Source organism: Quercus suber, unplaced genomic scaffold (assembly GCF_002906115.3).
Source record: "Quercus suber isolate HL8 unplaced genomic scaffold, Cork oak 2.0 scaffold_286, whole genome shotgun sequence".
NCBI classification, from domain to species: Eukaryota; Viridiplantae; Streptophyta; class Magnoliopsida; order Fagales; family Fagaceae; genus Quercus; species Quercus suber.
Window position 1 is genome coordinate 453,311 of NW_027069742.1, and position 17,465 is coordinate 470,775.

Consider the following 17,465-nt stretch of genomic DNA (forward strand, 5'->3'; position numbering starts at 1 on the left):
CATTATCTCTCATTTTTCAAATAAAATGCATATCAAAATTTAGATTAAAAAATTACGAAAAGAGTTTANATTGGTAATGGTGTTTTTTTAGAAATGTTTTGTTTACTCATTTTAGAGTGTTTAAACACTGAATTTGAAAATTCCTTTTACCAGTTTTCAGATTTCAAATAACGTTACTCAAAAACATTTTTGTAAATATTTTGAAAAACATGGGGGCACTTGATTAGCAACACATAAAGCTTCCTTTTTCAATTCCAACTAGGGGCCCACTTGTCAACTTAAAAAAAAACACACACACACACACACACATATTAAACACAATATATTTATTCACACACTGAAATATGTTATTTGAAACATGGTACTAAACACATTTTTTGCTTTATAAATACTGTAAATACGTGTTTTTACAATACTTTTTAAACTACAGTTTTTACATTATTTTAAATAACAATATTAAAAATCTCCAACCAAATAGTCTCTTAGCCTTCTCAAGTGGTGGCACTTTGATTTTTTTTTTTTTAAAGGAGAGGTGAGAATAGTTATCTTCCTCTACTACATGACGTCACAGGAGCACGTTTAGTTGTCTGTGCCTAGATTTGCTAACATGCTCCTCCAGCGATGCACACGTCAGCAACGGCATCGGCACGAGCGCATGTTGCGCTTGTAAATCGTAAGGTCTTGTCACTTTGACTTTTGGAAACCTCGAGGAAACTATACCTATCCCTTGGTCTCATCCCATTTTGTAAAAAATATCTAATAATTTTGTTTTGGGTAAAAAAAAGTTGCCATAAGTATAATGATTAATGTTGTGTGTAATACATTTGGCTCTTCTAAATTATTTTATTTGTTTTTCTTAAAAAAAATATTATTATTTATAAGTTTGGTTGTAACATTTGCTATTTATATATAAAAAGTTTTGAATGATGTAATATAAAGTGGAATTAAAAAAATGAGACATAGGATTCTAATTTAAAATTATATTTACATTTTTCATGGAACTAAATTATACTAAAAACATTGAATATTTTGAAATTAAGAGTGTTTAAAAAAAAATTTCTTTGGAAAATAATTTAATTTTAAGTGTTCATTTAAAAATAACCGATCTAGCTTTTTGCTAAAAATATAATACATAAAAATTAAAAGATAAATAAATAAGTTGATTGATTTTTTTTTTGAAAGTACTTTAGCAAAAAAAGTAAAGTAAGACCCCCAATAAGTAAAAATTATTTGACATTTTGATAAAAACCATAGTGTGAGACCCCTTTAGTTAATTGTATTTACTTTTGACCAAAAAAAAAATAGTGGGTCACACAAAAAATAAGCTACTAAGACAAAAAATAAAAAGCTCATTTATTGCGAGACCCACAAACAATAGAAGAAAAAAAATGAAGCTAAAAACTAGTTCATAATCTAGTCTCAAATGCACTTAAAAAAGAAAAAAGAAAAAAGAAGCTAACTATTCACACATCTAAAATAAAAATTAGCAAAAGGTATATATTTTAATAAACAGTGCAAATAAGCTACCATAAGTTGTGGGGTACCCAAACAGACACTAGCATTATCTCTCATTTTTCAAATAAAATGCATATCAAAATTTAGATTAAAAAATTACGAAAAGAGTTTATACATCCCTATAGCATAACCAAAATAAATAAAAAATTTATATATATAGAGAGAGGATTTTTTTTTATATAAATTTTAATCATTATTATGTGCATAAAGAGAGTTTATATTTTTGAAAATATATTAATTTCTAAAGTTATTACTATTACGTGCATTAAGAAATATATATTATAACTATTATAAAAATTAATAAATTATTCTTCAATTTAAGAAATAACTATTTTTAAACAAAGATTCCATTACAAGATCTACAAATATGTACTAATAAACACTCCATTATTTTTCGGGGAAAAAAATAGCTATAGCTTGTAATATATATCTTTTTTGTAGATAAGTGTAAATCACCGACTAAATAGAGATTATAAGGTAAGATTTTACTAATATTCAAACTTATGATCCATTCAATAAGAAGTGATCGATATTCAAAGCATATTTATCACGGTGCATGAGTAATGAGTGATTGTCTTATGTCAACAATTGCGGTTCAGCACTAATATGAGTGATTAAAGATATCAACTTTTGTCACTTTCATTTGCTAAATAATCAACTTTTGCTAAAAAATTAAGTACTTTTTGTCATTTTTGCTTTCAATAAAGACTAAAGTTTGAACTGGCATGCAAATCTACAACCCCAATTCATTGGCACCTGGCAAACAGAGCTGTTAATTTCACACTAAATTTTGCTGTGTTCCGAGGGTCAGTTGGTAAAAATATTCGACTCCCATGAATTTTAGAGACGACCAACAAGCTCATCATACGTGACACTCACGTGTGATCTCTGCTCAGTCGTACTTTTCACCTCTTTGACCTCTTTCTCTGTGTCTTTTACGTGAGCAAACGTTTCAGATACCAAAGCCTTTGTTGTTCTGAGCTGGTCTCTCTCTCTCTCTCTCTCTCCCTCTCTTGCATTCAGTCACTTATATATATCTTCAACTAACATCATCGTTTACCTATAGACTGCATGGTCTTATAGCTAATACTTCTACTAAGGCTTAGTTTGATTCATAAAAAGAAATAATGGAGATAGTTCAGTCTCATGATTCTCTTTCCCCTTCATCTTCTTTTAGTTCTTCAGTGGTGAAGCCTATGACTATGAGACCAGAATCACCGTCTCATGGGGGCTTTGATTTGTATGGGAAGCGTAGGCTAGTGCTCAAGGTTCATGCCGTGGAAAGAGAGATTGGTTTGCTTGAGGTCAGCTTTATTATTATTATTATTATTTTTTTTTTTTTTGTATTTTTCTTATTCAAGCTTGATGATTTGCATTAATATGCTACGTGGGGTGCTCTAGAAATCGTGGATTTGAACTTTGAAGTAATAAATTGACACTTTGAAATTTGAATGATAGGCTTTCTATGTTCTTTATTGTTTTTGTTATTTTTGGATAAAACATTGATGTATAATGCATCTATATTTTTGAGTACGGATTTCTGGGTTTTGAGAGAACAGTCGAATAAATTGTGATGTCCTTTCTATTTTGGATTTTCATGAGCGAAATCTTGGGAACCCAATAGGTTTTTCTTTCTTTGGATAAATATGGGTCCCAATAGTTGATTTTAAGAACTACTTCAATTTGTAGGGATGAACAGAAACATTCAGTTAATCTTTTTTTGCTCAAAATTAACATTCAGTTAATTTCTTAGATCACGAAGCACACAGATTTAATGATAGATTTTGATGACTTCATGAATATTCTTGCTGAGATCCTGTGGTGTATATATGCATGTTACTGCTTGACAAGAAGTTTTGGGGAAAGAATATTATCCCGGGTTCATGTGATATGCGCCCTTTTGTTTCTCTCTTTTATGTCACTTGTGCGGCTCCCAAGTTTTCATCTCTGTAGCCAATCTTTCCCATCCAATCTCCTGATTTCATAATTATTTTTCACTATATATATATATATGATATATTGTAATGGGAAAAAAGTTAAACGAATGTTTATAGCATTAGTTTATGAAATATTTTAAAAAATTATTTAAGAAATAAAAAAGAAATAATTAATTTTTTATGAATTTTTGTATTCTTTATAATAGTAGTGTCAAAACTTTTTTAAAATATTTTGTTAACAATTGTTCTAAAGCTACTCATTAATAAGACTCATTATTGTAATAAAGAAAACTAATTAAGTACAATTTTTTAGATGCAATATATTATGTTTTTTTTATTATTAAATTCGAATACATATTTGCATTGACAAATGCACTATAAATAATATTATCTTTTTAAGTGACTATTAGTTCACTGCAGCTATGTGATTACATTCAATTGAAGAATTTTATACATTGATTTAGAAAATTATACTGAAGATAATCAAAAGCATTCACATCAAATATACTAAAATAATTTAACTTATAGTAAATCAAAAAATTATTTTATTTATTTTAACATCTAATTTTACAATACACTCACATCAAATACTTTATTATTTTACCATTTCATTTAAATATTTTTCATTTTATCACGCAAGTCTCTCTCTTTAACTTTCATTTAAATATATATTTTTAATGTTTACCATCCAGCTAAAGTAAAGTGCTTTTTTTTTTTTTTTTTTTGATAAAGCACTTTTTTGTTGACACTTTTTTTTTTCATACCTTATAAACATAGTTTGTTGGCACTTTAGGTGTTAAGAAATTTAACTTTTGACACCTTTAATGTAGTGGATATCCTTTTATGTTTTTAGTGCTAAAATAATAGTTGAGCTATTTTAGCACATTTGATGTAATGTAAATGCTCTAATTCTTACATATTGAAAGTAGGATTAGTGATGAATCCATTTAAAAGCAAGGTTCCTTTGGTCATAATATATCAACTTAACGATGTGTGAAAAAAATAATACTCCCCCCTTTCTATACAAATAAATAAATAAATAAAATAAAATAAAAATAATAATTAAAAACTTGCTTACATGGATAGACACACGCTCGCTAAAGGTGCTTCTTTCTGGGAACGTACACAAAGGGCTGCTTCTTTTTAGCGTTAATTTGATTTTTATATGCTAGACTTTTTTTTATTTTTTTATCACAGGTATGATGTTTAGCGTTAAGGATCCTATCGTGCTCTTTCTTAATGACAATTATTGTATCGACTTTGTTGCAAACATAACTTTTCTACAACTTTTGAGTGGGGTTCAATTACTTTTGCATAGACCCATTACTAATACCATTTTCATTTTTACTACTCACAACATGCCATTTCAGCAAATTGTGAACAATGTGTGTCAATAAACTTATTTTTATTGTATAATATTTGAAGGAGGGAGCGAAGAGAATGGAAAATGGGGTGTCAATTTCTCTCTTTCATTCTTCTTTTTTTCCCTTAGCAAGTAGCTGTTTAGTAATTTACGTGTTAACCCCTTGTTTTTAGCATATTTAGATAACTATAAAGGAGTAATTATTCAGGAATTTTGGAATAATAATTCATCCTCTCACAAAATAGTACATCTTATTAATTAAAATGATGAAAAAATCTACCATTTATATGAGAGATGAGAACATTACTTTCGAAGTATTAAATAATTTTCCACTATAAGGGGCATTTTTTCCCATCAAGTAGAAGATAAAACATCTATTGTCTTTCTAGAGTAAGAATATTTATTTTTTGATGTATTATTAGAGATGATAATGTTCTTACAGAAGATTTGATTGCAAGCAGGAGGAATTAAAATCACTTGAAGGCATGCAACCTGCTTCCATTTGTTGCCAAGAGTATGTGTGGATTCTTTATTAGTATAAATTTCTGTCTGGTTTTTTCAACAAAGTATGCTATTATCCATGCAAATTTATGTTGCAATATGGCTTCATTTGACCTCTAACTCTCTATTTTCAGGCTAGACACCTTTATAGTGGCTAAACCAGATCCTTTTATTGCAAAGTATAACTCTTGAGCTTAACATTTCTTCAACTTTAATATAGGTTAATTTTACGTTTCTAAAGTTAGATGATCCCTCTCTTTCTAACAGGAATCAGGATATCCAAAAGTCCCATCATTTCTGGAAGAGAATCTGGTACCTTTCGATAGTCTTCTCTTTGTTTCTACTTCATGAAATATCTGCTCCTTCATTGAATTAGTTGTGGTTTATATTTGCATTTATAGGCAAAAGACTTTATTTAATTGGAAATTTTTGTTGCACAAGATCAATCTATTCATCTATTTGTAAAATGAACCTATGTTTAAAAAGAGACAAATATGTTAGACTAGTAGGCTGACAAATACGTTGATCCTTTTGTATGTTTTGTGGCTAAGGCTTTGTTATTGTATTGGGAATTGCAAAACTATCTTTTGTAATTGTTAATTTTTGCCAAATTATACAGTTTATTCATGACCACAAATGTAGAGTAATATGGTGAAAGTCTTAAACTCAAAATTCAATTTATTGGGACAATGAATGTTGAAATGAATTATATGCACATCTTAAATTATATACTATTGTTGACCAGGGCCAAATGTTGTCTCAAACTTCCATGGATTTGCTGCTTTAGCGGCTGCCAGATTCGTCTAAAATTGCCAAACTTATGTATCTGCTGTCGGCCATGTAAGTTCCAATGGCCTGGATGCGGCTGCTTTAAGAAGATAAGTTGTCAAACGTGTTGCAATTGCCTGAAAAACTCATGCTTACCTTGTTCCTGCTGCTGCTTTAAGAAGATGAGTTGTCAAACGTGTTGCAGTTGCCCGAAAAATTCATGCAATTGCCCGAAAAATTCATGCTTACCTTGTTCCTGCTGCTGCTTTAAGAAGATGAGTTGCCAAACGTGTTGCAATTGCCTGAAAAATTCATGCTTACCTTCTTCCTGCTGCTGCTTTAAGAAGATAAGTTGTCAAACGTGTTGCAATTGCCTGAAAAGTTCATGCTTACCTTCTTCCTGCTGCTGTTTCAAAAGGTGTTCATGTAAATGTAGAAAGGAAAATCTTTGTTCTGGTTGTCCAACATACTCGTGTAATCCATGTAATCTATGTTGTTGTTGTTAAAAAATTGTAAATATATATCGCAGCGCCTTCTTCAACCCCTTCTTATTTTAATAGTATTAGGATCCTATCAATTTGAAATACATCAATTTTATAGTTTAGATTAAATATTACACAAATCTAAAAGTGCATCTAATGCTACGTTGTTTAAAATTTTAAATGATGTGATATTCTATCTAGAAAATAAAATTTTAACCATGAAATGATGAAAAGCATCCAACGGTTTAACATATCTCCCCATAGTCTTGACTAGTGGACTATAATATGGTCTATATTCAACTTTAAATAATGACCTTCCACATTGATTACATTCATTATTTCTTAACGGTTTAAATTTGAAATAGTGATAATATCATGGCATTAATTAGAGCAGGTGATTGGAGTTTGAATCTTGTCTTTACTTTACCTATCATTTAAAAAGTTAAAAGTTACAATTGTTAGATCCTACTTTTAAAGAGTCCAACTAATGACAAAAATTCACAATATTTTTAAATTAGCCCATTATCTAAAACATGGGACATTAAAATAAATAAATAAAAGTTGTAGATTGTGGTGAGCCCACATATGAGGTGATAGGCTAATTTAAGAATATTGTAAATTTGTCCGTGAATTTTTGTTGTATCCTTAACTTTATTACTTATTAAAAGGGAGTTTTTTTGTTTTTATTTTTATTTATATGGGAATTAAAAGGGAGTTAATTTATCCACACATGAGGGTAACTTTAGAGTAACGGTTAAATTATTAAATTCACAAATTCCTAATAATTTTAGTTTTTTTGTATAATAATAGATTCTAGTTAATTCAATTAGTAAAATTTCTAGTTGGTGAATAAGAAATTTGATTTTTAATCTTAGTTTACACTAAAAATTTATTGGTGTCTTAATCTGATGATAAAAATCAATCATTATGAACACTATAAGTTTAAAATACTATCATATCTCTATATAAAAAGAAAAACAAAAAGTAAAAAGTAAAAAGAGAAAGGTTTGTGGCATAATTGGTAGCGTATCATCTAGATTGGCAAAACATGACGTTTTCTATTTGCTTTGTATGCCTTGTTTGATTGTGTTGCGCTGATTTTTTAAAGTTCCTGGCAAAGTCTTTTCACCCTTGCCATGTAGGACCAGATTGGGCACCTTTATGAAAGTCTGCCATTAGTGATATACATTAAACCAGGCATTCCTCCTTTTCCAAAAGTGGATCAAAGAATTCGGTTGGTAAAATGTCCTCTTCTGGCTAAGTGAATAGATATCTGCAAATGTTTTGCACATTATTTTACCAAAGCAATCATCAAATGGCCAGACCTGTTTTGGTCCCACAGAGACAAATGGGTTTGATTTTGTAATGCTACTCTATTTCTTAGTCATGATTAATGAGGCATAATGCAAAGTGTACACGCCTTGAGATTCAACATGGTTTTGTTAAATTCAACCAAAAAAAAAAAAAAACTCATGGATTTGACTTCCATGGATTTGCTGCTTTAGCGGCTGCCAGATTCGTCTAAAATTGCCAAACTTATGTATCTGCTGTCGGCCATGTAAGTTCCAATGGCCTGGATGCGGCTGCTTTAAGAAGATAAGTTGTCAAACGTGTTGCAATTGCCTGAAAAACTCATGCTTACCTTGTTCCTGCTGCTGCTTTAAGAAGATGAGTTGTCAAACGTGTTGCAGTTGCCCGAAAAATTCATGCAATTGCCCGAAAAATTCATGCTTACCTTGTTCCTGCTGCTGCTTTAAGAAGATGAGTTGCCAAACGTGTTGCAATTGCCTGAAAAATTCATGCTTACCTTCTTCCTGCTGCTGCTTTAAGAAGATAAGTTGTCAAACGTGTTGCAATTGCCTGAAAAATTCATGCTTACCTTCTTCCTGCTGCTGCTTTAAGAAGATAAGTTGTCAAACGTGTTGCAATTGCCTGAAAAGTTCATGCTTACCTTCTTCCTGCTGCTGTTTCAAAAGGTGTTCATGTAAATGTAGAAAGGAAAATCTTTGTTCTGGTTGTCCAACATACTCGTGTAATCCATGTAATCTATGTTGTTGTTGTTAAAAAATTGTAAATATATATCGCAGCGCCTTCTTCAACCCCTTCTTATTTTAATAGTATTAGGATCCTATCAATTTGAAATACATCAATTTTATAGTTTAGATTAAATATTACACAAATCTAAAAGTGCATCTAATGCTACGTTGTTTAAAATTTTAAATGATGTGATATTCTATCTAGAAAATAAAATTTTAACCATGAAATGATGAAAAGCATCCAACGGTTTAACATTTCTCCCCATAGTCTTGACTAGTGGACTATATTATGGTCTATATTCAACCTTAAATAATGACCTTCCACATTGATTACATTCATTATTTCTTAACGGTTTAAATTTGAAATAGTGATAATATTATGGCATTAATTAGAGCAGGTGATTGGAGTTTGAATCTTGTCTTTACTTTACCTATCATTTAAAAAGTTAAAAGTTACAATTGTTAGATCCTACTTTTAAAGAGTCCAACAAAAATGACAAAAATTCACAATATTTTTAAATTAGCCCATTATCTAAAACATGGGACATTAAAATAAATAAATAAAAGTTGTAGATTGTGGTGAGCCCACATATGAGGTGATAGGCTAATTTAAGAATATTGTAAATTTGTCCGTGAATTTTTGTTGTATCCTTAACTTTATTACTTATTAAAAGGGAGTTTTTTTGTTTTTATTTTTATTTATATGGGAATTAAAAGGGAGTTAATTTATCCACACATGAGGGTAACTTTAGAGTAACGGTTAAATTATTAAATTCACAAATTCCTAATAATTTTAGTTTTTTTGTATAATAATAGATTCTAGTTAATTCAATTAGTAAAATTTCTAGTTGGTGAATAAGAAATTTGATTTTTAATCTTAGTTTACACTAAAAATTTATTGGTGTCTTAATCTGATGATAAAAATCAATCATTATGAACACTATAAGTTTAAAATACTATCATATCTCTATATAAAAAGAAAAACAAAAAGTAAAAAGTAAAAAGAGAAAGGTTTGTGGCATAATTGGTAGCGTATCATCTAGATTGGCAAAACATGACGTTTTCTATTTGCTTTGTATGCCTTGTTTGATTGTGTTGCGCTGATTTTTTAAAGTTCCTGGCAAAGTCTTTTCACCCTTGCCATGTAGGACCAGATTGGGCACCTTTATGAAAGTCTGCCATTAGTGATATACATTAAACCAGGCATTCCTCCTTTTCCAAAAGTGGATCAAAGAATTCGGTTGGTAAAATGTCCTCTTCTGGCTAAGTGAATAGATATCTGCAAATGTTTTGCACATTATTTTACCAAAGCAATCATCAAATGGCCAGACCTGTTTTGGTCCCACAGAGACAAATGGGTTTGATTTTGTAATGCTACTCTATTTCTTAGTCATGATTAATGAGGCATAATGCAAAGTGTACACGCCTTGAGATTCAGCATGGTTTTGTTAAATTCAACCAAAAAAAAAAAAAAACTCATGGATTTGTTGAAACTTATAAGCTAACTTAAACAAGTTGTAAAGGGTTACCAAAAAAAAGGGTCATAAAGAAGGTATGTACTATGTAGAATGCAGAATGCAAATGAAATTGCTTTCAAAAATTGAATGTAAATGATTGGTCATTAAAGGCATTTTTTAGGTACTAGATTGACATGCCACCTTTATAGGAAGGTGAATTTGAAGATTTGAACATAAAAGATAGGTTGGTATGCCGTATATAGGTCTCAATGCTTGTTTCTTCTACAAACACCCAACTCAGGTGTGGTTATCTTGAAGTGATCAAATCAGAGAGTAAACACCAAAAGAGAAAGAAATATCCCAAATAAGCCAACTTAAAGCAAGTGATTATTATCACTAATTGACCATGGTACTAAATTCCAATTAGTTATTGGTATGTAGTTTACACAACAAAAACATAACATCATGTAGGAAAGATCCTTGAACTAACTAGGTGTGGGTATTGGAAAGTAGTGGACAAGGAGACAAAATAAATATGTAATTGGTAGCATCCCCTTTGTCACAATCGGAGTCAGACTTTTGGTATTGCTTAGTCAGAGTTTTGGTATTACTTAGAGGTTAAGCTAGGCTCACCTTTTGTTTGTATTTCAGCTAAAAAAAAGAAAACCATGTATAATAAATCACCAAATAACATCTTGGACAGGCATTAGGACATACCTTTTTTATTAAATAATTTTAACTTTGGGCATCTGTTCATGATGATTGCTCTTTTATTATCAAATAAGATACCAATTGGTTTTGGTGTAGGTAGGGATGAACTCTAGGTGGTTTATGATAATTGCTCTTTTATTATCAGACAAGATACCAATTGGTTTTTAGTATAGACGTGGATTGAATCCTAGATTGCTTATGATGATTGCTCTTTTATTACCAGACACAAATACCAATTGGTTTTTGGTATAATCAAATATTGAACTTTAGATTTCTTATTTAATTACAAAATATTTTATCAATTGAGTTAACTAAAACCTACGAATCTAGAGTCACAGTCTAAAAATTTTCTTACCATACAATGATTTTGATTTATTATTATTATTATTATTATTATTAATTTTTAATTAGTGTGAGATAGAGGGATTGGATCTGGAATAAAAATTCCACTAAAAGGGTCTTGAAATTACCAATATGGCAATAAAAAATTTCCATGTTGGTATAATTTTTCATTGCTAATCAATACAATTAAGCAACCTACTAACATGCGCATCCCTCCAAAATGAACTTCACCAGGAAAGAAGTCCATGTGCAAATATGCACATCACTGGATAGTGTATATTTCAATCCCTCCGTTGCTTATTAATTAACGGCTGTGCCATGCCGCATGTGTTGTCATTTTGTCAATAAGCTTTGATGAATTAGCCCCACCAAAAATTTGGGTCAATTGTATTTTGATTGATTCACTTCAATCCTTTCATAGTTTCATACGCCAAAAATATGGGCCGATTGTTTTTGATTGATACACTTCAAACTGATCATACACCAAAAATATGGGCCAATTGTATTTGATTGATAATCTTTCAAATCCTTCCTCCACCAAAAATAGATAAATTTTGTGAAACTTTTATGTCACAGTTTTTGTTGCAATCCAAACATGTGCATATGTGATTAATAGAGAAAAATTGATGAATCTATATGAAAGTAATGGTTTACCATTTATTGTGTTACACTACATTTTTTCCTAAGTAAAATATTTTAAATGTAAAATTTTTACATGTAAAACATTTTTAAGTAAAATATTTTTAAATTTTTAGTATGACATGTAAAAATTTTCATGTATGAATCGCCAAAACTAGTAGCTCAACTGCTGGTGTTGGAGGCCTGGTGAATGGATTGTTGTTTCAACATTTCCAATAACTTGATTGTCGACACTGGTCACATGAGCGGCAACTCCAATGACTAAATCACTGGACGAAATGGCCAAATAACCATAAAATCCTAACAATATAATTAGTTGTCAACGTTTTCAAACTATTTTTTTTTTTAGCACCTCGAGTCTCAGAAAATCGAGATATGCGCTCATACCTCGAGTCTTTGATGCTCGATTTACTAAATCACTCAAACCGATCATTAACTAATGTAACCGCCTTCTCTGGCAACTAGATTGCAAGAACCAACAGTTGGAAGGGCTGCTCTAGCGATCGGACTAGTCACCTAGTCAGATTGGGGGGTGGCCCACTTTGTATTTTTTGTAAAAAAATTTACAAAATTTTTAAAGGTAAAACATTTTACATCCTTTTACAAAATAATTTTAAGGTCAATAAAAAATAATTTACAAGTTTAACCACATTTTACATGAAAACAGACTACTAAAAATAGAATAGCATCTTTTGGAAAATACTTTACTTCAAAGGAACCATTATTAGTTGTGATAGAGGTTGTAACTAGGGCTGTCTAGAATGAACCGAGACCCGACCCACCTGAGGAAACTGACCAGATCCGACCCGATTCCGGCCGACCCGACTACTTCGGTGGTCGGCGGCGGTTCTTCAACCCCAGAAACCGATTCCGGCCAAAGTTTTCCAGATCCCGGCGAAAAAACCCAGATTTTGGCAATATTTCACTTAGATCCGGTGAGATTTTGACCGTATCTAGCAAAATCTCATCGAATCCGGTGAGATTTTCGCCGGATCTGGCCAAATCTCATCGAATCCGAGGAGATTTTCGCCGGATCTGAGTTTTCTCACCTTTTTCTTGCCGTCTTCTTGCCGTCTTCTCAGATCTGTGACTCCGACCACCACCTGTTGATGGTCTAATCCGCTCGATCCGATTACTCCGGCGGTTGGCGGCGGGTTCAATGTTTTGCCACCCGATTCCGGCGGGTCGGTTTTGGGTTGGGCACAAATCCGACCCGGATCGACCCGTGGACAGCCCTAGTTGTAACATGTAGTGTTGTCCTAGAAGAACCCTCAAAAATATCAAATATTAACCCCTATGTGTCCCCCACTGATTGGTTTAGGACCATCAAACACCACTTCCCCCATAATAAAAAATCCCACAATATGGCCAACCCATTCATTTATCGGCCACAGAAAACCAAACTGAAATTATGCAAGAAAGCCATTCCCGTAAAGCAACACCAAACAACTTGTCCTTTTATTTGCCACATGGTCCTACTCCCACGTATATATAAATAAATAGGTGTGTATAGAGTATAGATACACAAAAAAAAGATACCCACCAACCCTTTATCCTCAAAAAGATTCAGATTTCGGACCATTACCTTATTCTCTCCAATTCCTCAGGACTCAGTCAGAACAAACAAACACAAACCAATGGCCATTTCCTCTCTCCTATTCTTCCTCTCCCTCCTCTTCTTCCTCCCTCTCACACTCTCAACCCAATCAGACCGTCCACAAACCTTCATAGTCCACGTGTCAAAACCCCACAAGCCTTCCCTCTTCACCTCCCACCACCAATGGTACACCTCCCTCCTCAACTCTCTCCCTCCTTCACCTCACCCAACAAAGCTCCTCTACACATACCAACATGCCTCCAATGGCTTCTCTGCTCTCCTCACGCCTTCTCAAGCATCGGCCCTTCTTCACAACAACCCTTCTTCCATTCTCTCCGTCACACCTGACAGAATCTCTCATCTCCACACCACACACACCCCTCAGTTCTTGGGCCTGACCGAAATATCTCCCCTCTTGGATACCTCCGATGACGCCGAGAACATCATAATCGGCGTGTTAGATACCGGGATTTGGCCCGAACGCCATAGCTTTACCAACTCGTCTGTGTCTTCTGTTCCTCCTGGTTGGAAAGGAACATGTGAGACATCAGAGGATTTTAAGGATTCAGTTTGTAATGGAAAGATCATCGGTGCTAGAGCGTTTTACAAAGGGTAAGTCCAGTCTTACTTGGTGCGCAAGCAAAGAAAATTATAATTTTTACTTGTTGTATTGCAGTTTTGTAATCTATGTTAGTTTAGAATTTAACTTACTTTAAGGCTTTGTTGTATAATTGCCTGCTATGCTTCATTGTAAATGATGGTTTATTAGAGATAGTGGATAATATTCTGAATTGAAAGTAACATTGATCTCTAGTCTAAAGTTTTCAATTTTTTAATTTGGGGTTTTTGTTCCGTGAATTTAGGCATATTGGCGAACCACGTATATCTGCATATTGTTTTTCACTGTATTGTTCACTATTATTGCTAGATCGAAAATCTACTAAGTATATAGCAAAGATGTAGTCAAGTCAAATCTTATTTGGTTTACAACTAAAGAGATCATAATTATACTTGTATTTCAAGTCTTGTAATCTATATTAGCCTTGGTGCGCAAGCAAAGAAAATTATAATTTTACTTGTTGTAAACTACTATAAGACTTTGTTATATAATTTCCTACTATGCTTCATTGTAAATGATGGTTTATTGGAGATAGTGGCTAATATTCTAAATTGAAAGTAACATTGGTCTCTAATCTCGAGGTCTCATAGGGTATTTAAAATTTTCAATTTATTGATTTGGGGTTTTTTGGTTACTTGTTCTGTGAATACAGGCATGTTGGCGAACTACGTTAATCTTCATATTGTTTTTCTCTCTGTTTTTTTTTACCAATATTGCTAGATTGAAAATCTACTACAGCTGTTCATATAGCAAAGATGTAGTCAAGTCCAATCTTATTTGGTTCACAACTAAAGAGATCATAATTATACTTGTATTTCAAGTCTTGTAATCTATATTAGTCTTGTAATTTGTGTTTAGTCTATTATAAATACCCTAATAGTAATACAGTCCATTGTAAAACACGATTCATATAACAAAAATGTAGTGCTTTGCTTTGAGAAATCAAATAATTTTAAAGGTTGTGATTGAAAGATAATCGACCTGTATTCTAAATCTTGTAATTTCAAATTTGTAATTTCAAAACATGATTTGTATAGCAAACATGTTGTTATCAATGGCTTTCCTACATGGACATAGGCCATTAGGCTAAACCATGTTAATTCTTTGACTTTGTCTCTAAATGTTTGGTTTTCCTTTTTCTTTATTTATAGATATGAGTCTTATTTGGGGGGACCAATGGATGAAACAGAGGAATCTAAATCTCCAAGGGATACAGAGGGTCATGGGACTCACACAGCATCCACAGCTGCAGGGTCAGTGGTTTCTGATTCTGGTTTCTTTGAATATGCTAATGGTGAAGCTAGAGGGATGGCAACTAAAGCCAGGATAGCGGTGTATAAAATTTGTTGGAAATATGGTTGTTTTGATTCGGATATACTTGCTGCTATGGACCAAGCTATTGCTGATGGGGTCAATGTGATTTCTCTTTCTGTTGGGGCTAATGGTCATGCTCCTCCTTATGATCATGATTCTATTGCAATTGGAGCATTTGCTGCAGTACAGCATGGTGTGGTTGTTTCATGTTCTGCTGGGAATTCTGGACCTGATCCATATACTGCTGTGAACATTGCTCCTTGGATTTTGACTGTTGGTGCTTCTACTATTGATAGGGAGTTTCCTGCTGATGTGGTTCTTGGCGATGAAAGAGTTTTCGGGGGTGTATCATTGTACTCAGGGGAAGCTCTTGTTGATTTCAAGCTTCCATTAGTCTATGCTGGAGACATTGGAAATAGGTATTGCTATGTGGGTAGTATTCCGCCTTCGAAAGTGACTGGGAAAATTGTTGTCTGTGATCGAGGAGGGAGTGCAAGAGTAGAGAAAGGAAGCGCGGTGAAGCTTGCAGGTGGGATGGGAATGATTCTGGCCAATACAGCTGATAGTGGTGAAGAGCTTATTGCGGATCCACATCTTATACCGACTACTATGGTGGGTCAGACAGCTGGTGATAAGATAAAGGAGTATATCAAATTAAGCCAGTTCCCAACTGCAACAATTGTGTTCCGTGGGACTGTAATTGGGACTTCACCAGCGGCTCCAAAGGTTGCAGCCTTTTCAAGCCGGGGTCCAAACCATTTGACAGAAGAGATTCTCAAGCCAGATGTTATTGCTCCTGGTGTTAACATTTTGGCTGGATGGACTGGGTTTGCTAGTCCAACTGATTTGGACATTGATCCTAGGCGTGTGGAATTCAATATCATTTCTGGTACTTCTATGTCTTGCCCTCATGTAAGTGGCATAGCAGCCTTACTTCGAAAGTCTTATCCAAATTGGTCACCTGCTGCAATAAAATCAGCACTGATGACAACAGCTTATAATGTGGATAATTCCGGGAAGAATATCAATGATCTTGCTACTGGTAAAGAATCAACGCCATTCATTCATGGGGCTGGACATGTTGATCCGAATAGAGCTCTTAATCCTGGGTTGGTGTATGATATGGATGTTAATGATTATGTTGCATTCCTTTGTGCCATTGGGTATGATACTAAGAGAATTGCAGTGTTCTTGAGGCAGCCGACTAGTTCTGATGTATGTGCAAGACAATTAGCTACTACAGGAAAATTGGCTAGTGCAGGCGATTTGAATTATCCATCATTCTCAGTGGTTTTCAATTCTGATCAAAATTTGGTTAAGTATAGGAGAGTTGTGACTAATGTTGGAAGTTCAGTTGATGCAGTTTATGAGGTGAAAGTGAATGCTCCAACAGATGTTGAAATCAGTGTTTCACCAAGTAAGCTTGTGTTCAATGCAGAAAATCAGACTCAAACATATGAGATTACATTTGCAAAGGGTATTGGGTACAGTTCTGCTAGCTATGGTTCAATTGAGTGGACTGATGGAACTCACAGTGTGAGGAGTCCGGTTGCTGTTAGGAGGAGAAGTGGTTTCGCAACTGACATGTGAGTTGGCATTTGGGAAATTGGTTTGTCCCCACCCAAGAAGGGATGGAAGGATGGAGCTTTGCAAGTGGAGGTGCTTAATGCATATTTCATGGTCATGGTCTTTGTTTTCTATCATATTTGTAACTTAATTATCAGCCTCTTGTACAAAATGGAATTAATGGCTGATGAGGCACTGTAACTTAATGTTCTTGCATAAATCTGTAATATTTATGAGTATGAACCAGCATTAATTGCAACACTGCATATTGAGAAATGATAGTGTGATGTTAATACAATCTTACGTACAAATTCAAACTGGATTTTGAGTTTTATGAGTTGCTAGTATCATGGAAATCAAGAGAACAGTGTTTGATTGTTTTGGAACAATAAGTCAGATTGTTTACCTGAAATGAGGCTGCTACGGAGTTGCATAAAGGAAGCATGTAGAAGTCTTTACTTGTGCCTGCCTTGAACACTTCCAAAAACCAAAATATGTGCAGCTTCACACTCTTGGCCTTCATAAGCCAAAGGGTATTTCAGTACCTATTTGGCTATTTGGCTGTATGCATGGTCTGGCTAATACATATAACTAAGGAAAAGGCATACGGCCAAATAG

The 17,465-nt window shown here is 33.2% G+C and overlaps 2 protein-coding genes across 2 annotated transcripts; both read left to right on the top strand.

Moving 5' to 3' along the window:
• Positions 1-2,303: 2,303 nt before the first annotated feature.
• On the top strand, positions 2,304-6,625 carry LOC112001695 (uncharacterized). The gene is made up of 5 exons (XM_065782018.1): positions 2,304-2,819; positions 5,277-5,329; positions 5,451-5,495; positions 5,584-5,628; positions 6,062-6,625. Exons 1-5 carry the CDS (start codon positions 2,643-2,645, stop codon positions 6,588-6,590), a joined length of 849 nt encoding a protein of 282 aa, XP_065638090.1. The 5' UTR covers positions 2,304-2,642; the 3' UTR covers positions 6,591-6,625.
• A 6,637-nt stretch (positions 6,626-13,262) lies between these two features.
• Positions 13,263-17,145, top strand: LOC112001640 (subtilisin-like protease SBT1.4). Its single transcript, XM_024033814.2, has 2 exons — positions 13,263-13,960; positions 15,119-17,145. The coding sequence occupies exons 1-2, from the start codon at positions 13,389-13,391 to the stop codon at positions 16,869-16,871; spliced, it is 2,325 nt and encodes a 774-aa protein (XP_023889582.1). The 5' UTR covers positions 13,263-13,388; the 3' UTR covers positions 16,872-17,145.
• The last annotated feature ends 320 nt before the right edge of the window (positions 17,146-17,465 follow it).